Below are 23,858 nucleotides of genomic sequence, written 5' to 3' on the forward strand. Positions count from 1 at the left end.
ATGAGCTAATACCTCTACTTTACTGCTTAGAAGACCAACAGAAATGCTCTATACCAAGTTCTCATCAGCACACCTAGTGCAAAGTCAGCACTCCAGGAAGCTGTCTGGTCATTGTCAAGGGGGTGACATTAGTCTGTGAGCCTTTCCAAGGCTCTAGTTTCCTATTTCAGCCTCTAGTTGATATTTCTGGCTCACAGGAAATCTCAAAATCTACTGGCTAGAATTAATGAACAACAGTGGGGGCCCCATAAATGCTGACTGAGTCGAGTTGTCCCACACTTTGCCCCACAATTTGAAGGTTATTGCTCTGGGAGAAGAGGGTACTCAGAGAGATGTTCTCGCATGGTGATTCCACGTTGGGTAGATGAAAACATACACACCACTTCTGACTGAAGGGACAAAAGCTCGGGTGGGGGGGGGCGGGCATCTACAGGGTGTGAGACAGGAGGGGCTCTTGGGGTCCTCTGGTGCTGCTCTTGGCTTATAGGGGAGGAAAGTGAGGCTGAGAAAGCAGGAAGGGATGCAGTTAATTTAATGGCCACTCTGGGTGAGATGAGGTATCAGGTGGAATCTGACTTTAATGTGTTTGATGTTTGTATCCTCCTGATGGGCTCTGGAGGGCAGACACTGTTTATAAAAGCCTCCTGTCTGTGTGAGAGGAAGAAGTAGCAGGAGCAGTCAGAATGCATGCTTCCTCTGAAGTTCAGAGCTCTATCTGCCAGCTTGTCCCACCCTCCCTCAGGGTGAAAATGTTCACACTATTCCTCCACTCTAGAGCCCACCAAGGCTTCTAGACTCTTCTCAGACCAGCCCCTTGGCAGCTGTCTCCCCCACGGCACCCTGGCCTCTCCTCAGCTTGGGCAGTGCAGACCGAAGTGCCAGGCCGTGTTCAGGAGACCAGGCATCGCTGCCCCTGAGTCTCAACTTTAGGTGGGCTCTTAGCTTTCTGTCCTGTGTAGCCCTTCTAAGAGTAGACTCTAGGCATGAACATATATACTGGGCTTTTGCAGCCTCATCTCTTCAGGCTCTAAAACAGTGGGGTTGCAAAGAGTCAGACATGACTGAGTGACTGAACTGACTAAAACTTTAGCATGAACAGAATCATCAGGAGGGCTTGTTAAAGTTCAGACAACTGGAACCCACCCACCCGTGGTTTTGCTGGCCATTGTTTAACAACAGAAATATCAAATAGGGAGGGGAAGGGCAGTCCTGACTTGCAGCTTTTGCCCATTTCTGTGGTGTAAATACCCCCACCAAGGTCAGTTTCAATCTTCCCACGTGAAGTTCACTGAACACAGAGTCGGGAGAGACGTGTACCATCAGCCCTTGGGAGTGGGCCCCATGCCGGGGCTCTGAGTTAGCAGAATGACTATTTCTGACCTGTGTCCAGGTGATGCTGATAATGGAGGTTGGGGAGCTTACTTTGAGAAGCCCTGTTCTACCACAGCTGACTGGAACTTCAGGTCCTTTTGGCCCTACTAGGGCCAGTTGCGGAGAAGGCAATGGCATCCCACTCCAGGACTCTTGCCTGGAAAATCCCATGGATGGAGGAGCCTGGTAGGCTGCAGTCCATGGGGTCGCTAAGAGTCGGACATGACTGAGCAACTTCACTTTCACTTTTCATTTTCATGCGTTGGAGAAGGAAATGGCAACCCACTCCAGTATTCTTGCCTGGAGAATCCCAGGGAACAGGGAGCCTGGTGGGCTGCTGTCTATGGGGTCGCACGGAGTCGGACATGACTGAAGTGACTTAGCAGCAGCAGCAGCAGCAGCAGGGCCAGTTGAGCACCTGCTGAATGCTGGATGTACAGGCACAACTTTTCCCTAGAAGAAGCCCAGAGAACTGTAGAGCTGCTGCAGTGTGACAAGACACCCCCAGGGGGCAAGATGGGGCTACTGCCCCACCAGTGCTCAGAAAAGGCTCTGGCCTTCCAGCTTAACCAAGGTTTCAGAGTTTAGTCTTGCAAGGGACATAAGAGGAGAGTTTGTCCTGCAATAGCATTCTTTTAAATGGACAGTTGATGTGGTATTAGTCTTATGTAAAGAATAAAGAAAAACATTTTTATAAAACTTTCCTCCTTTCACACGTCTGAACTGTTTAAGCAAAACCAGGGTGCTTGCTATAAAAACACAATTTCAAAACATATGCCCTTATGCTGCTTCTAGCAGAACACTGCCCTCAACCCCTTCCATAGACGTTCTCTGGGGAAGGAGCTGGTGTAGGAAAGAAGCCTTGGGTCTGGTCTGTCTGGTGACCCCAGAGACCATATCCAACCCCGACCCCTGCTGCCCTCTGTCTGGACTGGCTGGAAGCTCAGCAGGGTGTGCCTATTGCTTCTCCTCCTCTGGGTAGGTCCGCATGGAGGAGTTGCCTGGGAGGGGGCCCAGGTGGGCTCCTATGTCCCTGGAGAGCTGGGACCTTTCCCTGGAAGGTGCAGGCATGAGGCCATCCATTCTTCAGGAAGGAGTGCCAACCCTGGGTCAGGAGGTCTGGGTTGAAGACTAGGTTCTGCCTTGACTCTGCTGTGTAACCCTGGGCAAGGACAGTCTCTGGGCCTCAGTTATCCCTGAGCTGTTGGTGAAGGAGCTGGAATCATCCATCTTTGGACAGCCTCCCTTATGCAGCTCATCTGGGTTACCCACCACAAAGAGAGTACCCCTCCCACCCATCCTACCGACAAGGCCCACAGTTGGGCAGGCTGAGTGGAGGCAAGATCCCCGGGTACTCAGCCAGCAGGGAGGGGGCCTTCACACAGCTGGGCCCGCAGACTGACCACAATAGAGCTGCAACCAGGCTCCAGGACCTGTCAATAATTCATTGCTTTCCCCTGGGAGCTGGTGTCAAGTGCCCGAGGCCTGGCAGGGCCTCCACTGCTCTCCTGGCTCCTGAATTATTCAGGAGTCCCAGGAGATTGGTGCCTGGGTCAGGCCAACCCCCTCTCACAGGGCCCTGGACAGGCAGAGGGGGTCGTACAAGATCTTCTGGATCCAACACTCACTGAGTCCTCGTAGGGAAGCCCAAGGCTCTCAAAACAGGACCTCATTCTAGGTGGATGGAGCAGACCCAGATCTCCTGGCCCCTGACAAGGACACTTTCTTTCTTCGATCCCTGTCTCCTCTTCTCCACAGCCCCTACAACTGCTGGGTGAAGGGCCACTCCTAAACTGCCCTCTGCTTCTAGGGCAAGTCCCAAGGTTCTAAATCTCACACCAGCCTCCTTTACCTCAGTTTTCCCAAATGCACCAGTCAGGTGACTGGGTTCCTGGAGCACCCTAAGTTCTTCAGAGAAGAAGGACCGCTTGGATTTGGGCTCCCAGATGCTCCCACCCTGTACGTTATCTCCTCCTGACCAAAGGGGACATTCATTCATTCAATCATTCCACAGAGTAATGGGGGTCTGCTGGGTGTAGGCCACTGTCCCAAGCTGTGGGTGTGGCTTTGCTGGTTGCTCTGCCCAGAGGCTCCCCAGAGGCTTGGCTCCCTCATCAGAGGGAGCCTGGTGACTGATCTGGACCACAGTGGGGACAGAGGGCACCCACCAGAGGGACCGTTTCTTTGGCTCAGGAAATAGAGCCCAGACTCCAGGGTGGGAAACTGAGTCCCACCTGACTCCAAGTACCCGCCCTACCTCTCTGACTCCCAGAGCTGGCCTGTCTCAGGGTGGGTTCTATGTTGTCCACAAGACCACCACTCCTCCCCACCCCAGCTCTGCCGCTGACAGCTCCCTGGACCTTCTCCAGGCTTTCTAAGGAATGGCAAGACTCTCTTCTACCAGGCCCATGTCTCCCCTTGTGGGGGTTTCCTGCCTTTTCTTAGGTGAGGGCAAGGAAGGCAGAGAGAAAGAAAGAAGGAGAATCAGAGTAGGCACTCCCCCTGCTGTCTCCCCTCTTGCTGGCTTTTTAGAACAACTCATTGAGGCCTTGTATTCCAGCATATTCTTTGTGAGGGTAGTCAATTTCCTAAACAATCGATCAAATACTTCTGATTTGTTTATAGCAGGAGTTTTCATGTTTTCAAGGGCTTCCAGCGTTTCAGTGGCTGATCTAGCAGCTCTTGTTTAGATGATTTAGCAGTCTCTCACACGTCCTTGGTTTCCACCATCACTGCACACATAGCCCGGTTTCTGGGAGTCTGAGGATCAGGAGAAGAGGGGGAAGACCAGCATCCTAGCACCCCCTCCACCGCTGTCTATCCCTGTGGCCCCGGTCTCCTCTCCGAGGCTCAGTTTCCCCATCTGCACAGTGAGGGTTTCTCCGACTGAGCTCTAAAGCTCCCGGGTGTTCTACCATCTACTGTGGGTCCTGCTGGGGGGCCCAGAGCCCCTGCCGGTCCTCAGCTTCTGCTTCCTCCCCCACATCCACCTTATTGTGCGTGTTCCTGTTTCTCTTGTCCTCACAGGTCACCCAGTCGCTCATCCCAGGGAAGAAGATCCTGCTTTACTTTAGGGGCCCCGGTAGGGTGTCTTACGAACTTTCTTGTGGGTGTCAGAGGCAGCTGCCTGAATGATGGGATGCCCTGAGCCAGCCATCCTGGGATGCCCACTCCAAGTACTCAGCTGAGATCTCTCGGGCCTGAGATAAAAACCACAGAATCCTTGGATCCATGTGGTTCCGCGCTTCCTGACTCAGAAACCCCTCTACAGCATCATGGTCCACTCTCTGCTAGCCCTCTTCCCAAGACAGCTCACTGGTTGGAGAGCTCTCAGATCTCCCAGCAGTCGGCTGTCATCTGGCAATGCAGCCTGGTCCTCGTCCTGCTTCTTGGCACACATCTTTCCTCTTTCACGTGGCAGGAATCCTTCTTGAGGGGCAGGCATGTCTTAACCCCTCATCTTAGCACCTCCAATGACTAGCACAGTGTCTGGCTGGTGCAGAGTGTTTCTCAGTGAATGTTTGATGAGTGACTGAAAGGATGGACAAAGGATGGATGGATGAACAAGTCTTTTGCGATTTTCTCCTCCAGGCTCTCAGCTTCTTGTCAGGAGGCAAGATTTAAAGTCCTTTCCCCCGGGCACAAGGCAGTGCCTATTCATGTTCTCTGCAATCAGCATGAGGAATAGTGGAACCCTCGCTCCTCATCTCTCCTGCTCTGATGGCTCTACTTCTATTGATATGACCTAGGATTAGGTCTGGAGAAGGAAATGGCAACTCACTCCAGTGTTCTTGCCTGGAGAATCCCAGGGACGGGGGAGCCTGGTGGGCTGCCGTCTCTGGGGTCGCACAGAGTCGGACACGACTGAAGCGACTCAGCAGCAGCAGCAGGATTAAGTCAGCTTTTCTTTCATTTGTAGTCTTCTCTCACTGTTGAGTCATAGTGAGCTCTCAGTGAGTAATCCTCCCTTGCATTTTTTGACATGTTTTGTGGTTCAGTCATGACTCTCTCTAGCTTGTATAAGAGGATTTGGCTTTTGAATTCAAGACAGGAACTGCTGCTGCTGCTAAGTCGCTTCAGTCTGTCCGACTCTGTGCGACCCCATAGACGGCAGCCCACCAGGCTCCCCCGTCCCTGGGATTCTCCAGGCAAGAACACTGGAGTGGGTTGCCATTTCCTTCTCCAATGCATGAAAGTGAAAAGTGAAAGTGAAGTCACTCAGTCGTGTCTGACTCTTCGCGACCTCATGGACTGCAGCCCACCAGGCTCCTCCGTCCATGGGATTTTCCAGGCAAGAGTACTAACATGTACTAAATTTAGCCAAATGCAGGAGACGTGAGATGTGGGTTTGATCCCTGGGTCAGGAAGATCCCCTGGAGGAGAGCATGGCAACTCATTACAGTATTTCAGTATTCTTAAGCTTCCCAAGTGGTGGTAGTAGTAAAGAACCTTCCATGCTCAGCACTTAGTCTGTGCCTGACACACAGTAGGCACTTAGTAAACATAGGGATTGGATGAATGAATGAACATCTATCTCACTTGATTCTCACAGCTTCCCTTTGAAGTAAGTACTTAGCCTGTTTACACATGCATACATTGAACTCAGAGAGGTTATGCAACCAGCCCAGGGTCACACAGTAGGTAACTGAGCTGGGATCTGAGAGCAGGCTTGCCTGACTACTAAACCATTGAACCAAACTCTCGTTGAGCTTCTAGTTTTCTGCAGGTGTGACAAATTCACTCTCAGGGCTACAGGTAGAGATGGTCTGTTGGAGGATATCATTACTTTCTCAGGCAGGTAAATGTTGCCCAGCATGGCGGAAGGAGGAAGACTTGAGAAAGGGGACAGGAAGCTGTGAGAGGGCCGGGGGACTCTGAGGACAACATGAGGGAGCAGAGAGAGGGGTCTTTGAAGGTTAATCCAGGCCAGGATGTGGGTCCTCTTTTAAACTCAAAGGAGAGGGCAGTGCAAGGAGCAGGGAAGGGCCCTCTCCCCCGACCCACCCCCAGCGCCCCACCTCTCTCACCCCGGCCCACACTTACTTGTTGCTAAAGACTTTGCTGTAGTTGAAGATCTGAATCTCGAGCATCTCATTGCTGTCGATGCTGCTGGCCACCGGCCACTGGAAGGTCTGGGGAGAGAGGGGCAGCTGTGGCCTTGGGTGGAAATGACAGGGAGGGGTGAGGGGAGTGGGAGGGGGCCCCTGCTAAGACAGCCCCTTGCATCAGCCCGTGCTTCACAGGGACCAAGCTGACACCTGGAATCTCATTTAATTCCAGCACCACCTTGCCATGTGGGTACTGCCCAGTCCTTTGTCAAAGATGGTGCTCGTAAAGTCCAACAATCTTCCCAAGGTCCTGTGGTCAGTGAGAGAACCCAGAGCCAACCAGGGCTTCTGACTCAGCCCGGAGCTCCTTCAACTGTCTCCCAGCTGCCTCCCAGCTCCTGGGTGCGCTTGTGCATGTGAGTTTGGGTTCTGCTGTGTGCTAAGGGAAGTTGTAAGTCTTTGGCTCTCTCCTGTCAAGATGGTTCTGATCCTGCCTTGAATGGGAGGTCCCAAGCTCCCTCATTCAGGTCACACCCCCTCTCCCCCTGGCAATCTTAACTTCAGGGACAGATTTTAGCATGTTGGTGTGATTAGGGTCAGGCCCACAAAGAGGGAACAGCTGGTCTCCATTCATCATTTCTAAATTTGCCCTCACCACTGTGTCTTGACTTAATTATTGAATCACAGGATGAACAAGAAGTTCAGTGAGATTTTTTTCCCTGATGCCCTAGAAATGGCAAGGAGAGCCCAAAACAGAGGCCAAAATTACAAAGTACTCCACTCACTAAAGAGAGCTGCTGCTGCTGCTAAGTCGCTTCAGTCTGTCCGACCCTGTGCGACCCTATAGACGGCAGCCCACCAGGCTCCCCCATCCCTGGGATTCTCAAAGCAAGAACACTGGAGTGGGTTCCCATTTTCTTCTCCAATGCATGAAAATGAAAAGTGAAAGTGAAGTTGCTCAGTCGTGTCCGACTCTTAGTGACCCCATGGACTGCAGCCTACCAGGCTCCTCCATCCATGGGATTTTCCAGGCAAGAGTACTGGAGTGGGTTGCCATTGCCTTCTCCTACTAATAGGCAAAGCCAGGTACCTCCCTAGGGCTGCCTCAAAGGTGGGCTACCCCAGCCATCATTCCAGTTTTCCTCTTCTTGGCATGTAAAAGAAGATGGGGGAAGGGAAAGCTGGAGTGTCTCATCCCAGGCACAGTGTTTTGTGGCATATCCCTGGGAGAACAACTCAGAGAGGGAGGTAGCGCAGGAAGGGGAGCCTGGCATGCGAGTTCCCAGTGACCTCTGCCCCCGGCGGTGGACTGGCTGGCCTGTCCCCTCAGCCTCTCAGGAGACCCATGCAGCACCTGCGGGCAAGGACAGTGGCCATGCAGGAGCCTGGTATGCCACTGCTGGGTGTGTTGACTATGTGGCTTATGCTCTTTGAGTCAAGTGGGTTCTGCGAAGAGAAGTTAGGGTCAAGGTGGCCCGTGGACCCTCCACCCGCGGTGGCCTGCTTGGGGGAGGGGTCCTCAACTCCCAGGAGGCCGGGCCAGGAGCTGGGGGTGGGGCGGAGCCAGGTGTCGTAGGTTGGAAATCCACCCCTAGCACCTGTCCACCCAGTGTCCTGTAAGACAGCAGGTCTACCATGTGTCCAGAGGCTTCCAGAGCTGATTGGAGCTCACTAGAGAAGCTGCCGGACTTTCCTGGTGACTCAACAGTAAAGAATCCGCCTGCAATCCAGGAGACACTGGAGGTGCTGGTTCGATCCCTGGGTCGGGAAGATCCCCTGGAGGAGGGCATGACAACCCACTCCAGGATTCTTGCCTGGAGAATCCCATGGACAGAGGAACCTGGCAGGCTACATACAGTCCAGGGGGTTGCACAGAGTCGGACACGACTGAAGCGACTGAGCACATGGCACGCAGAGAAGTTGACACACCACCAGGAGGGGCCACATTCACAGCAGAGACCAAGAATCAGATCAGGCCACACTCCCCGTCCCCTGCTGGAGTGGGAGGAGGAGGAAGTGGAGGCCAGAGCAGGCCTTCCTGGCCCACTCTGCGTCTTGAGCTGTAAGCCTGAGAGAAAGACGACCAGACAAAAACAGGGAGCCAGGGTGGAGCAGTAAACGCTTCTGGACTGGATTTGAATAACAAAACGACCAGAAAGCTCTGAGGTCTGCTCAAGGTGTCACTGACGGATGGTATCTAGGGGGATTTGACAAGAGCTGGTGGAAAGCAGTGACTTAAATTTCATTTTTATAGCCCATGAAATTCAGAATGCACAAAAGGCTAGTAAAAAAGAATAACAATAGTAATAATAATTTGTAGAGAACTTGTCATTATGTGGGTCTGAATGCTTTACATGTGTTAATTCATGAGTAATCACAACACCCAAGAGGCTGGTGATGTGCTCTCCATTCTACAGCCAGAGGAACGAGGTCTCAGAGAAGTAACAGGATGCTGTTGTTAGTGGCCCAGCAAGTGCTGGGGGAGGCTCCTGAGGGCCCACCCCATAAGCTTACCGCTCCAGAGCTGCTCTTCACTCTTCACTGGGGATTCAGGGGCTGGTGGAGGGGACCAGGCCTGCCTGTCAGGTCACCGCCCAGTGTGGGCAGGGCCTGTCACAGCTTTTATGTCCCCTCTCTCCGGGGCTGGCCAAGGCCCAGGGAGACCCCCTGACACCCCCATGGTCAGTTGGATCGGGCAGATGAGGGAGGAAGAAGCAGAGAAGGGAAGGAACAGGGGGTGGGCCGGGAGAGGGCTCTGAGAGGGGTGTGGAGAGGACTTTGGAGGTCTTGGACACAGAAGGAAGAGGAGTGGGGAGGGGAGGCTGGGAGGCAACCTGGCTGTCAGCAAGCCCATTATGCTGCTTTGCTCCTGCATCTGGAGGCTTCCAACTCAGTCAAGGTTGTGGTCTTCTTAATGAAGTTGCTGTTATTGGGCTGCAGAGAAATAACCCAGCATGGCAAAGCCCTAATCATTAGCCACGGTGCAGGGAGGAGAGGGCCTGGGGGGTGGCACCAAGGTTTTGGTTTTCTTAGAACAAAGGGGAATGGGTGTTTGAGTCACCTGAGGGTCTGTGCGTTGGATTTTGGCACCTGAAGGAGGGAAGGGGTGGGAGAAAAAGGAACTGTGAAAGGGGGTGTTGAAGAGTGACGTGGTGAATACAAAGAGACAGGAATGGCTACCAGCTCCAGGATTTTTGCCTGGAGAATCCCATGAACAGAGGAACCTCGAGGGCTGCAGTCCATTGGGTCCAAAGAGTTGGACTCGACTGAGCAACTAAGCATACACAACACACACAGAGGAACTGGGAAACAGGAAGTCATTTCAAACAAAAGGGGGCCAGAGGGGGACACAGCTTGTGGCTTCCACTTGCCCATTCCAGGCGCTGGCTTGCCTCGTGGTCAGGGTGCAGTTTACTGGGTCACCAGGGCCAACAGAGAAAAGCAGGCCACCATGATGAACCCGTTTGCTGAGCAAAGAGGAGGGCAGTCAGTGAGGGTCGGAGGGGTGCCTTGGGGAGCCCTGATGTGAGGTGAGACTCCAGAGGAGGCCCACCAGGATGCCCTTTCAGGAATTCTTCAGCTGAGAGAACACATTTAGCATTTCCAAGAAGGAGTCTCCACTGAGCCCAGACAACCCACAGAAGCCTGAGAAACATGAAAATGTGGATGATTCGAGTCACGGAGCGTTGGGGTGGTTTGTTGCACAGCCCCCGCTGACTGTGACAGCCCCCGTGCTATCTGTGGCTCTCTCTAGGAGGCGGCTTCACGTCGGGGAGGTCTGGCATCAGTGGCTCCTGCCTGGGCCTTCTCCTCCACACGCCAGCCCCCTCCCTTCCCATGGTCCCCAGAATTCCTGGGATAGCGTGACTGTCCCGCTCAGCTGTTCAGAGCCTGAGCAGAGGCTGCAGGGCTCCCTGGGGGTCTCTCTGCACTCAGCCTGCCACATGGAGGGTGCTCAACAAACAGGCCTCACACGGCTGCCTTGATTGCAGGGCTGTCCTTGCTGGCCTGAGGGTATGGCCGGGCTAGTTCCCCTCTCCACCTCTCCTCCTCTTCCTCTGGAGAGTGGGGGTGACATCCCAGGACTGCTTCTGGGGGTTCCCGTGAGGCTGGTGAGGCATTGGCACAGAACCCTAATCAACATGGTGCTTCATTATAGTGACTTTTACTGTGCTACTCTTCCTTCCAGGAGCCGGGATAAGGCCTGGCATCCTGGGGATGGACACTGCAGGGACTGCATGGGCCTGCTGGGGACAGAGCCTCTCTCCAGCCTGAGGTAGCACCAACATGCTTCTCTTCCTGCAGCCACAGCCGTGGAGGGTTGTACCTGCTAACTCTGGAGATGCCTTGACATCAGTGGCCTAGCGACTCAGCCAAGGGAGCCCATGTATCATCTAAGGTCCCATCTCATGTCAGCCTCCAAACTCTCCAGGTAGTCGCTGAGCCAAATACTGCCACTCCAGTTGTCATGAGCCAGCAAGCCCCACGCAGGGGCAATGTTTGCTGAGTACCTTCTATGTTTGCTAAACACCTCCTCTGTGCTGGGCTCTGTGTGGGGAAGCAGGGGTGTCTCTTGGGAGCCTGAGTAGTTCTGAAGAGAGACACAGACCTGAAATTGCAGCCTGTGATGGAACATTGACAGAAGTAAGGTGGCAAGCATTAGGGATGGGTGGGGAAGAGGAAAGAGCACTGGTGGTGAAGAGCCTGCCTGACAATGCAGGAGACAAAAGAGACATAGGTTTGATCCCTGGGTCGGGAAATCCCCCAGAGGAAGGCAACCCACTCCAGTATTCTTGCCTGGAAAATTCCATGGACCGAGGAGCCTGGTGGGCTGCAGTCCATAGGGTCACAAAGAGTTGGACACGACTGAAGTGACTTAGCACGCATGCACGCACGAGGAAAGAGGACCTCTGTCTGGAGTGTGGAACTGTGACCCAGTTCACCTGCTCTAGGCTTGGCCGTGACCTGGCAGGTGACGGCCAGGGTGGCGGAGTTATGCGTCCTATCAGCCCCAGCGATCTAGGACTCCACGGAAAGGTTTCCCTGATGTGGGCTGGAGAATGATCTGGGTTATCCTGGGCTTCATCAAGTAAGTTTGAAACCATCTTAAATCAGCAAGGTAGTGTCCTTAAAGGGACAGTCCTCTAGTTTTAGGGGGAGGATATTAGGATGCGTTGCAAAGCTGTAGGGTGCAATGGAAAGAGACCTCTAACTTGGGAAGTTAAAGACCCAAGTCTCCAGTTGGGTTCATTCTTTTGTTCATTCTTTGACTCAGCAACATTTCCCTGAGCCCTGTGCCAGGCCAGTAATGGAACAGACAGGCGTGTTCCTGGCCCATGTTGCTCACAGCCCATGTCTTCCAGGTACAAGCAAAATGGGAAAATGAGATCTGACCCTCCACGCCCCCCAGGCTGATGACCTCTCTTTCTCTGGGCTCAGAAGGCTCATACTGTATCTCTTTTGTTCTAGGTCCATCTCCCCACTGGACTGAGCCCTTCGAGGGCAGGGCTGAGCCTTGTCCACTTTGTAAGTGGCCATCGGCTCTGGAATTAGACTTCAGTTCGAATCCTCATGTGCTACTCATTGCCTAGGGAAATGCCCACTCAGTGCATTGCAGTGAGATATAAGGCTCATGTGAGCTCTCGGCCTGGCTCAGTACATCACAGGGGCTCCTATTCCTACAAGTACTATTGTTATTCTGGCCTCTCTTAGGGAGTCTGGCCCTCAGAGAGCACGGTTAAGGCCAAAACAAGATGGCTAGAAATAGGCTAGGGGTGGCCATGCCCCTTCCCCTCCCACCCTCCTCCCAGGGGCCTCCGCTGGCTGCTGGCCTGGCACAAAGGCTGTCTCTCTCTCTTTATCTTGGAAAGTTAAACCCAAGTCTCAGGTTGGGTTCGTTCTTTTGTTCATTCTTTGACTCAGCAACATTTCCCTGAGCCCTGTGCCAGGCCAGTAATGGACAAGACAGGTGTGTCTGGTCCACCAGGGAATAATCCCTCTCTCTCTAGCTTCTCCATGGTTGTAGGTTAAATGTAGGATCTCAGGTTCCAGCCTTTGGGAAAGAAGACACCGAGTCCAGGCTCTATTTCCACCATTGTTGAACAGGGCATTGTCTTTCTTTTAACCCCCAGTCCCCCAACTCAGGCTCGTCAGCCCCACCTGCTGCGGGCCCTCTCATCCTTTTCTGAGTAGAGGAGGGAGGGACATCTGTTTTCACATCTTTCGTTTCATTTTCAGCCATGCCACATTTCTGTAAGGCAGAGAGAGCAAGGAGTCTGTTCCTATTTTTCTGAAGGGGAATCTGAGGCTTGGAGAGGTTGAGTGGCCAGCCCAAGATCTCAGTGTTAATCAAGTCCAGGGCTCATGACTCTCAGGCCAATGTGTTTATACCTCACCGAGCTGGTTCCCAAAGGCCCTGGGCACAATCAGAGTGAGAAAAAGGAGTTCCTGGGAAGCCAAGAGGCCTTTGGAGGTTTTGCAAGGGGCAGCTGAGGTTTCCTTTCTCAAGCTTTTTCTGGAACCACTGACAGACCGGTTTTTTCAGGAATCAGCCAGGAGAGTCTAGGACTTGTCTACTCCAGGATGGGGAGACAGGTCCAAGTGTGGGTGTAGTCCAGGCTATATTTGGAGAGATCTCTGGGCTCTGCCTGAGCAGGAGGTGGGACGGTAGCCTCCCCTGCTCTGTGTGTGCTCTGCTGACCAGTGGTAGCCAGGCTGCGAACTGTTTCTTAGAAGGAGAAATGGAGACAGGGCTGTAGAGAGATGCCAGTAAGGCCTTGCAGGGGCGATGGGGGGCTGGCCAAGCAGCTTTCTACTCTGCCTTCAGAGGGGGCTTAGAATCTCATCTAAGCCAGGATTTAGAGCCCTGTCTTTGCCACTTACAGCTGTCACCTTGGGAAGGAGACATATTCTCTGAGCCCGAGTTTCCTCACCTGTGGGTTGCTGTGGAGACTGGATGGATGAGGCTTTGCTAAGGACACAGTGCGATGCTGCTGTGGGAAACTGCTGCTGTGATCTTCCCACGGGGCTGCCCACCAGGGAAGTGATGGGCAAGTCCCTCTCGTGTGGGGGGGCCTGGGCCCTGCAGGTCACTTAGCATCCATGCCCCATTCCACCAAGTGCCAGTGCATCCCCCACTGTGATAACTGGCAACTTCCCTGTTGACCCATGGTGGGTGTAAATTTCCCCAGGTGAGAACCACTTCTCCCCACCTTGAGGCTGCTATCTGATCCAGGCACATGCTTTCACTCATAACTCCCTGGCTTCCACCCCTTCCTGGTGTCTCTACACTGGCCTGGAGGCTCCCAGTGCCCAGGTTTCTGCAGGGATCTGTGTGTGCTCTTGCATCTGCTTCTCTCTTTTGGGGGCATCTCTTTGGACCCACACACACCAGGTGCCCAGAACGTGGTCCTGGGCTCAGGGCAGCAGGACTGACTCCCCCGCCCCCGCCCCATGCTGGGCAGCACTAGGAGGAGGAAGGACATGGTGACTAACTTGGAATGTCATGTATACCCAGGGCTCAGGTGTCCTAGGGTACAGTTAATGGAAAAGAGTGACAGTGTCCTTAGATGGGGCATCAGGTTGCTCACAGGCTAGAGGCCCGGGTGGACATGTCCCTTGGGAGATTTGGTGAGGAGGGAGTCACAGGCTCTGCCCAGCTGACGGGGGTTGGGGGACAGAGGCCTAGGGAAGCAGAGCTGAGAGATGGAGCCAGGCTGCCTGCATCGTAACCCAACCAGGCCCTGCACCTTGGGGCTCTGCCTGAGGAGGGGGTGAGGGGAAGGAACAGGGGGTTGTACGGTGGGGCTTGTCTGAGGCCGAGACACCAGGCTTGTGTGTGTGCGTGTTAGTTGCTCAGTTGTGTCTGACTCTTTGTGACCCCCCTGGACGGTAGCCTGCCAGGCTCCTCTGTCCATGGGATTTTCCAGGCAAGAATACTAGAGTGGGTTGCTATTCCCTTCTCCAGATCTTCCTGACCCAGGGATTGAACCTGGGTCTCCCACACTACAAGCAGATTCTTTACCATCTGAGCCACCAGGGAATAATGCCTCATTTTGATCATGGCTTTACAGAGAGACTTCATACTCATTATCAGCTCCGTTTGACAAATACGGTCACTGAGGCTTAGAAAGTGAGGCTGAAAGTCACGCAGCCAGGAGGCAGAGAAGGCAAGGGCAGAGCTCTCACTGGGGAGGGTACAGCTTGGGGGCTGTGATGGTCTTTGGTGGCCTGAGCCTGGTGGGGAGGTTGAGTCCGTGCTCCCGGTGCCAACAGCTCTGGGATTGCAGACACAGCTTGCCATGTGGGATGGGCCCAGAGTGAGGCTGAGACAACAGCTCTCCTAGCACACCTGGAGTTTGCTTAGCTAAACGCTAATCTCAAAGGGAACAGGCTGCCACAAGGCCTTGCCCAGTCCAAACAGAGCCAGAAGTGAGCGGCAAGACCAGGAAAGATGGGGTAAGTTCTTCTGGAGTCAAGTGGAGCTTCTGCTTTGAGCCTAGATGGTGACTTAGGATGGCTGCTTCTCACCCCAAAGTCAACCCTGTAGGAACTGGAGAGGCAAGAGGGAAATATGGATTCTAGGAAGTGACAGACAGACAGGCAGATGGGGGAAGCCCAGGGAGATCAAAGGCTGTGGAGCTGACACATGAGTTGGGGGGAAGGGAGAGGGAGGGGAAGCAGCCATGGGAGAGCAGGTTGGAGGAAGTCTTCCCAAGTTCTGTTCTTATCGCTCCCTGGCATTACTCTGGGGCAATGGCTGATAGCTCCTTGACTGATAAAATTGTTACATAAACCCTACTAGGATGAGGTTTAATACAAATAGCTGTTGATAGACCAGCTGCCTCATACCTCCTTTCATTGAACCCCCAGAGCTAGTTTGTTAAAAAGTCTTGCCTGCCTTCTGTCAACCATGTCTCTCCTTTAAGTCTTAGAGATGAGACCCTGACTCTTTCTGTGGTGACTGGGCCCCCCGGTGCTCTCGCCTGCCCTTCAGCCCCTAGAGACTGACACAGCAGCCTCTGATGGCTGCTCAGTACTCATTACCAGCCAGGGTAGCTGATACCAAGGGAGCTCAAACAGAGCAAAGTAAAGAGATGGGGCGAGTACCTCGTCTATAAAAGAAAGACAACACGCTGAACTGTACAGCTGGAGCAGAATCATTAGAATGAACGGTCCATAAAAACAGGTATCAGCAATATGAAACAAGTTTAAGGAGTCATGAGAAAAAAGAGCGTTAGTAACCGGGAAGATCCATCTGAAGAACTCCCTCAGAAGACAACAGGAAAGGATGACCGAACAACAGCAAAACAGAAAAGCTAAGAAATGGAGCTAGAGGTAGTACTGACATCTGATCATAGGAACTGAAGAGGCAAGGACACTATAAAAACTGAATATTTGACAAAAATAATGGAGATGGAATTTTCCATGGTAAGTGAAAGCTGAAAGGCCCTAGATTTGAAAGAGCTCACAAAATAGTGCACAACAGGAAATATCAGGAAACCCACAACTGGACACATTATAATAAAACGTAAGAACTTCAGAGATAAATGTATTGTATTTTATTTTCCAGAGAGAAATAAAAGATCACCCACCAACAGACAAGAATCAGTGACCACTGGATTTCCCACCAGTAATAGGGAATGATATTTTTGAAGTTGTGAAGGAAAGAACTTCAAGCTTAGAATTTCATATCTAGTGAAATTCTCATTCCAATTTGAAAAAAATAAGAAATACGTTCTCAGATTTATACAGCTTTAGAAAGTTTGCTACATAAAGGTTCAAATTAAAAATACTTTTGGAGGAGGTACTCAAATAAGAAGAAAAACAATTCCAAGAGATACCTCAAGAGATATGAGAAGTAAAGGTGATCAAGTATCGTGGTGAAGACTATTGTCTTCCAAAAGAACAAAGACGGCTAGGACAAATAAAGGAAAAAGAGAACACACAATCCTAAGAAACTAGAATTAAAATTCTAACCTAGACAATATCAGCATGAGGATGTGGGCTGAAGTGGGAAAATCAAAGAAGCATGAGGGAGTATTAAGATACTTGTCACATTAAGAAAAATTATAATTACTTATTTGTTTGAGCACTCAGTAGGGTTACATAAATATGAGTATGGAAGGGTGACTACCTTGAAAACAAAAACAGAATGCATAGCTTTTCAATTAACAAGAAAAATTCCATTTACCCAATTGAAAGCTAGAAAGTAGGGGAAAACAAGAAACAGAAAGTATAGTTAATGGAAAATATAAAATAAGATGGTGGTAGAAATAAGCCTTATAGTAATAGCAATTTCAGAGGTAAATGGGTTAAACTAATCAATTAAATTATAGAGATTCTCATATTGGAGGGAAAAAATAAGATCTAATAATATATGCCTTAAGAAGACACATTTGACTTTAAAAACATGCTAACTGCTAAGTCACTTCAGTCATGTCTGACTCTGTTCGATCCCATAGACGTCAGCCCACCAGGCTCCCCCGTCCCTGGGATTCTCCAGGCAAGAACACTGGAGTGGGTTGCCATTTCCTTCTCCAATGCATGAAAGTGAAAAGTGAAAGTCAAGTCGCTCAGTCATATCCAACTCTTCGCGACCCCATGAACTACAGCCTACCAGGCTCCTTCGTCCATGGGATTTTCCAGGCAAGAGTACTGGAGTGGGGTGCCATCGCCTTCTCCATTAAAAACATAGTATGATTGAAAATAAGAGCATGAAATAATACATACTAAGAAATTAAAATGATTGAAAAAGATATACCAGGCAAACGAAACAAAATGGCTGAGATAACAACTTGAATATCTGATAAAATGGAAATTAATGCAAAAACAACATAAAAGACATAGAAAGCCATTAAATACTGGTAGAAGGAAAAGTAAGCAAGATGATACAGCCATAATGAATGTAACAGGCAACTGGTTAAGTTTCAAAACACATCAAGCAACAACTGATAGAACTGCAGGGAGAAATACATAAATCAATAATTGTAGCAGTAGATTTTATTACATCATTATTGAAATTGACAGATCAAGCAGAGAAAAATAACCAGAACCTCTGAAAATTTGAATAATATTAATAATAAGCTTGACTTTATATAATATACAGTCAAGTTTATACTGAGTTACAGATAGAACCCCACACTGAACAAATTCCTTTTAAACAAAAGAAGCATTTATGACCACAAATTAAGACCATAATAAAAGTCTCAGTAAATTCCAAAGGATCTATATCATACAGACTCTGTTCTTTGATCATAATGCAATAAAATTAGAAGTGAATAAAATAAGGAGCTATAATTTCATAAATATATTTGTAAACTAACAACATATTATTGTATAACTCTTGGATTTAAAAAGAAAATCATAAGGGAATGTAAGAAATATTTAAAACTGAATAATAGTGAAGATATTATATGTAAATGTTTATAGAATACAGTTAAAACTGTACATAGACCAAGATTTAAATACATTTATTAAGGAACAAGAAAAGTTAAAAATAAAGGCTTAACACTCAAGAAGTTAGGAAAAGAGCCACAGAGTAGAATAAAATAAATAGACATAAGGGAAATAATTAAGAAAAGGGCAGAAATCAATGAAATGGAGAACAACAACAGGGAAGATTAATGAAGCCAAAAGCTGGTTCCTTATAAAGATTAATGAGATAAACAAATCTTTAGCAAAAGATTTTCTTTCTTTCTGACCAAGAAAAACAGAGAGAAGACAAGAATATACGAAATATGGAATCAAAAGAGGGAAATAACTGTGTGCTGTGCTTAGTCACTCAGTCGTGTCTGACTCTTCACGACCCCATGGACTGTAGCCCACCAGGCTTCTCTGTCCATAGGGATTCTCCAGGCAAGAATACTGGAGTGGGTTGCCATGCCCTCCTCCAGGGGATCTTCTCACCCCAGGGATCAAACCCAGGTCTCCCGCATTATAGGTGGATTCTTTACTGTCTGAGCCACCAGGGAAGCTCAAGAATACTGGAGTGGGTAGCCTATCCCTTCTCCAAAGGATCTTCCCAACCCAGGTTCCAAAGAATAAAAAAAACTTCCTGGGAAGACACAGTGGGAGAAACAGTCCACTGACTCTTGGAGAGGAAGGGGTGAGGTCTGGGTGAGACTGTACTTGTGGGAAGCCAGGTCAATTAGCAAGGGCTTCCTATGCCCAGGGAACATGGGAAGGGAAGCTGCTCTAGGCCTGTTGAATGGGCCCATTGGCCTTTGTCTGAGCCAGTCACTCCACATGGGGCTCTCCTGTACAGAGGTCCCTGAGAGGGATCTGGGTGGAGGAGAGAGGAAGATGCCTCCACAACTCCCATCATTGCCTCCTCCCAGGAAGCAAGGAGCTCCTCCACCTAAGCTCCCCCGCCCCCATTGTGTGGCCCAGTGCATACCCAGGAAGCAGGGAGATGCTGGTTCCCCTCTGGGCAGGGACTTGTCCTGCCCCAAGGGCTTCCTACCTCATCGAAGTCAGCCACATCCTCACAGCTCTCCAGGACCCGGGAGTAGAAGGACTGCCCTGGTGGGGAAAAGAGGAAATTATAGTCAGCCCTTCCTGGACAGCAAATTGCTTATTTAAAAATCCCCAAACACTGTTCTTTTATTTGTGAATGGACAAAGATCTCAAACCATTAAAAGTGGTCATCAGTGGGCAGGGAAAGTGAGAAGATATTGAAAGCATCATGCTTTGATTTTTTTTTTTTACTGTTACCACTTGAGTTTGACATTTTCAGTGATTGTGCTTCACTTTTATAACTTACAGAATGCTTTCAAGTCCCCGCCAACCTAAACCAGGGCTGCCCAGGTGGCACAGTTTTCCAGCAGTCATGTACAGATGTGAGAGTTGGTCCATCAAAAAGGCTGAGTGCCGAAGAATCAGTGCTTTTGAACTGTGGTGCTGGAGAAGACTCTTGAGAGTCCCTTGGACTGCAAAGTGATCAAACCAGTCCGTCCTAAAGGAAATCAACCCTGAATATTCATTGAAAGGACTGATGCTGAAGCTGAAGCTCCAATCCTTTGCCTACCTGATGTGAAAAGCTGAATCACTGGAAAAGACCCTGATGCTGGGAAAGATTGAAGGCAGGAGGAGAAGGGGACGACAGAAGATGAGGTGGTTGGATGGCATCACCAACTCAATGGACATGAGTTTGAGTCAACTCCGGGAGTTGGTGATGGGCAGGGAGGCCTGGTGTGCTGCAGTCCATGGGGTCGCAAAGAGCTGGACACAACTGAGCAAATGAACAACAACAAACCTAAACCAGTGGACCATTCCACTGAAGCGCTACTTCCAGGTTGAAATCTGCCCCATTCTGAAGGTTAGTGTGGGTTGTCTCTGGTGGGCAGGCTGGGGACTCAAGTGAGACTTGGTGGTGGGGGAGCACGCCATGTTCCTTTCCCTGGAAATACCTGGAGACCTGGCAGGATCAGCACCCAGCCAGGGAGGCGCTGGAGTGAGTGCCCTCTGATCCTCCACAGTGAGGGGGCCCCAGTCCCCTGGGACCCACTTCTCTCCTCTGGCCTTGGTGGCCTCATCTGTGTAATGAGGCTTGGTACAGAGATCTCCAGGGCTTGCCTGGTTTTTAGAATTTAGAAGCAAGTCTTAGTTCAGAATGGAGCTGACAAGGAGGCAGCCATGGTGTTTGTGTCTAGGTGGATGGTCTGAGGAAGGGTGTGTGTGTGTTTATGTGTGTGTATGTATGTGTGCACGCGTGTGTGTGTGTGTGTGTGTGTGCGCTTGGAGGATGGGTGCATGTGGGGAGGCATGTGGGGCATCTCATAATGGGGACAAAGCTATAAAGAAAAAGCTAGAGACAAAAAAATAGATATGGAGTAGACAGATGGGAGAGAAAGACTCTTTAGCACTAACCCAGGACAAAAACAAAGCAAAACAAAAAACTGAAAAGAAAAATCTCAACGACAAACCCCAAGGCAGCCGGGAGAGGAGAGGGAAGCATGAAGGATGGTACCTGAGCCTCTTTTAATTTTTCCCGCAGGCAATATGCAACACAAATTGAGAATCAGGTGAGCATATCTGTGCATTGGGGCTCCCCCAAGGACCTGCTGCTCGGAATAATCAAAGGCCTTTTCATCCTGGAAGATGGTAATGAAGCCTGGATATGGGCTCAAGGGATGTTCAAGGGATTCCTGGAGTGAAACTGAGCAACCCAGCCAGAGGTGAGGGCGGGTGGGAGGGACAGTGCAAGATGCTATCAGGGTTCAAACATGCCTGAAGCCACCAGGGTTCAAACCTTCCACTGCTTGTCTATTTCCTACAGCCCCATTGGAAAAGATATAAAATACCATGAAATCAGCCACTGCAGAATTTAAACATCAGGACTCTGTTTTGAAAAGCAGTAAAACCTCATTGCCTTAGGCTCCGGGGATTTAAATGTGGTTGAATATTGTCAAACAGGATGAGCTAAATTTTGCCTCTAGATATTAAAAAAAAAATTTCTGGAAAAAAATCAAATCAATGGTACAGAACAGTGTAAAGGACAACTTATTAAGAAAAGAGAATGTCATTAAGCAGTTTTGGAAACTCACTTTTTAGGAGGATTTGTACAGGGGCAGCGATCATGCCGGTGGTCCTTTTCTATTCACTAGAGCAGAGCCCCTTTCCAAGTTATCAGTGGGGATTACTCACTCATTTCAAGTTCATTTCCACTTCACGTCTATTCAATACCAGTCTTATTGACATTTCAGCTCCATTTTAAATGACTTTCAGACAAAACCATTGAAAATCCCAATATGCAATCACCATTGTTGCCACCGAGATCAAGAACAAGGCTTGAGAGAAAGGATATGGCTGTTCCCTACGGGTGAGAGGCTTTTGTGGATAGAATGAGCAGGAGATTAGATGGGGAAAATTGAACAGCATCCTTCATTCCTTTGGAGGCTTATGGGATAGAGCTGAGCTCTTTGGTTTGAAATAAAATCCTCCTTGAGTCAATAAATGAAGTTTGAATAGCAGACTCTGTGATCACACTGTAATGAGTGTCATGACATCAGATATATCCAAATAGAGCGGACCAGGAGTCCAAAGCTTAATCCAAGTAAGTTGTATATCATTTGACATTTGGAAATATCCACCCTGCCACTACTATCCTAAATGAGATTCTTGTCTCGTCATGCGGGATGGAGCACTAGCTTTCATGCAATGTGACTTAAGGGTGCGAAACATCCCATCTGTACCAAACAGCCCTCTCTTCCAGTTTACCTTGCTAGAGCAGACCTTGAGAATAGGCAGGCATGTAGCGACTGGGCTGTGAGCTGGTGTATGTTCACTCATTCTCGCATGCAAAAGGGTCTTCTATTTCTGCTGAAAGCACAGTCATTTGGCCATGGAGGAGGGTGGGCCAGGTGTTTCACAAAGATAATTAGAATCAGGATGTGATCTGAAGAACCTTATTACTATCCAAAGGTGAGGATAGGTCGGGCATGTAAAAGGCTACTATATAAGGCAAAATTTGGTTGCTGGCATGCAAAAAAGTGAAAATAAATTGAGAACACAGGAGAAAGAAAAATGACTTCAACTTAGCAGGTCAAGGGAGACATTGTAGAAGTATGGGCAGTTAACACTGGAAGGTCAGATGGAATGTAGAAATTCAGAGAGATTGAGGGAAAGGGAGAGAGAATGGACTCAGGCAGAAAACAGAGTGAGCAAAGGTTTGAATGGCTGAAGCAGACAATGGAGCCGGAAGGAGCGGGATGCAGGACAAGAGATAGTGATGGTGAAGGGAAGAATGAAAAGGCTGTCCCCTCAGGGAGCAGCCCCCCAAAGGAAGACCTGGAGTGAAGGGGGGTGTCCTGGGATCCTGAGAGGGCCTGGGGTTGGGGGGAGTGGACCATTAAGGGGAAAGAGAATGTCCTGAGGACAAGCTTCAGGGACATGGCAGTTTTGCCCAGGACCTAGCCCTCTGGGCCGTGTCAGCACCTGACATTATTCTTTTCCCTGTGTGAGCTGAGAAGAAGGGCTAAGCACTCTGCTTGTGACTGAGACCTGCCACTCCTATTTCTTTGCATTGTTTCAAATTAGCCAGACCATGCTCAAAATTCTCCAAGCCAGGCTTCAGCAATATGTGAACCGTGAACTTCCTGATGTTCAAGCTGGGTTTAGAAAAGGCAGAGGAACCAGAGATCAAATTGCCAACATCCGCTGGATCATAGAAAAAGCAAGAGAGTTCCAGAAAAACATATATTTCTGCTTTATTGACTATGCCAAAGCCTTTGACTGTGTGGATCACAATAAACTGTGGAAAATTCTGAAAGAGATGCGAATACCAGACCACCTGATCTGCCTCTTGAGAAATTTGTATGCAGGTCAGGAAGCAACAGTTAGAACTGGACATGGAACAACAGACTGGTTCCAAATAGGAAAAGGAGTGCGTCAAGGCTGTATATTGTCACCCTGTTTATTTATCTTATATGCAGAGTACATCATGAGAAACGCTGGACTGGAAGAAACACAAGCTGGAATCAAGATTGCCGGGAGAAATATCAATAACCTCAGATATGCAGATGACACCACCCTTATGGCAGAAAATGAAGAGGAACTCAAAAGCTTCTTGATGAAAGTGAAAGTGGAGAGTGAAAAAGTTGGCTTAAAGCTCAACATTCAGAAAACGAAGATCATGGCATCCGATCCCACCACTTCATGGGAAATAGATGGGGAAACAGTGGAAACAGTGTCAAACTTTATTTTTCTGGGCTCCAAAATCACTACAGATGGTGACTGCAGCCATGAAATTAAAAGACGCTTACTCCTTGGAAGGAAAGTTATGACCAACCTAGATAGCATGTTCAAAAGCAGAGACATTACTTTGCCAACAAAGGTTCGTCTAGTCAAGGCTATGGTTTTTCCTGTGGTCAAGTATGGATGTGAGAGTTGGACTGTGAAGAAAGCTGAGTGCCGAAGAATTGGTGCTTTTGAACTGTGGTGTTGGAGAAGACTCTTGAGAGTCCCTTGGACTGCAAGGAGATCCAACCAGTCCATTCTGAAGGAGATCAGCCCTGGGATTTCTTTGGAAGGAATGATGCTAAAGCTGAAACTCCAGTACTTTGGCCACCTGATGTGAAGAGTTGACTCATTGGAAAAGACTCTGATGCTGGGAGGGATTGGGGGCAGGAGGAGAAGGGGATGACAGAGGATGAGATGGCTGGATGGCATCACTGACTCGATGGACGTGAGTCTCAGTGAACTCCGGGAGTTGGTGATGGCCAGGGAGGCCTGGTGTGCTGCGATTCATGGGGTCGAAAAGAGTCAGACACGACTGAGCGACTGATCTGATCTGATCTGATCTGATCACCGTCTGCTCTGCCTGGTATGGACTGTATGGAGAGTGGCCTGGCCCTATTCCCTATCACGTTGCTGTGATGGCCCCAGAATCTTCTCTCCCCCTGTTCCCCCACAGCAACTCAGGAGGGGTGGCACTGCTAT

At 49.8% G+C, this 23,858-nt stretch overlaps 1 protein-coding gene across 3 annotated transcripts in view; it reads right to left on the bottom strand.

Annotated features, from left to right (window-relative positions):
• Window positions 1–23,858, bottom strand: part of OTOF (otoferlin) — an 89,463-nt gene that overhangs the window by 55,766 nt on the left and 9,839 nt on the right. For all 3 annotated transcript variants that reach the window (XM_070380122.1, XM_070380119.1, XM_070380120.1), the window contains exons 2-3: window positions 18,883–18,941; window positions 6,415–6,503 (exon numbers count right to left, since the gene is read on the bottom strand). In XM_070380122.1, the coding sequence (XP_070236223.1) occupies window positions 6,415–6,503; window positions 18,883–18,941 (148 nt within the window). The remainder of the gene's footprint in view (window positions 1–6,414; window positions 6,504–18,882; window positions 18,942–23,858) is intronic.

This window comes from Bos mutus, chromosome 11, assembly GCF_027580195.1.
Source record: "Bos mutus isolate GX-2022 chromosome 11, NWIPB_WYAK_1.1, whole genome shotgun sequence".
Classification (NCBI taxonomy): Eukaryota; Metazoa; Chordata; class Mammalia; order Artiodactyla; family Bovidae; genus Bos; species Bos mutus.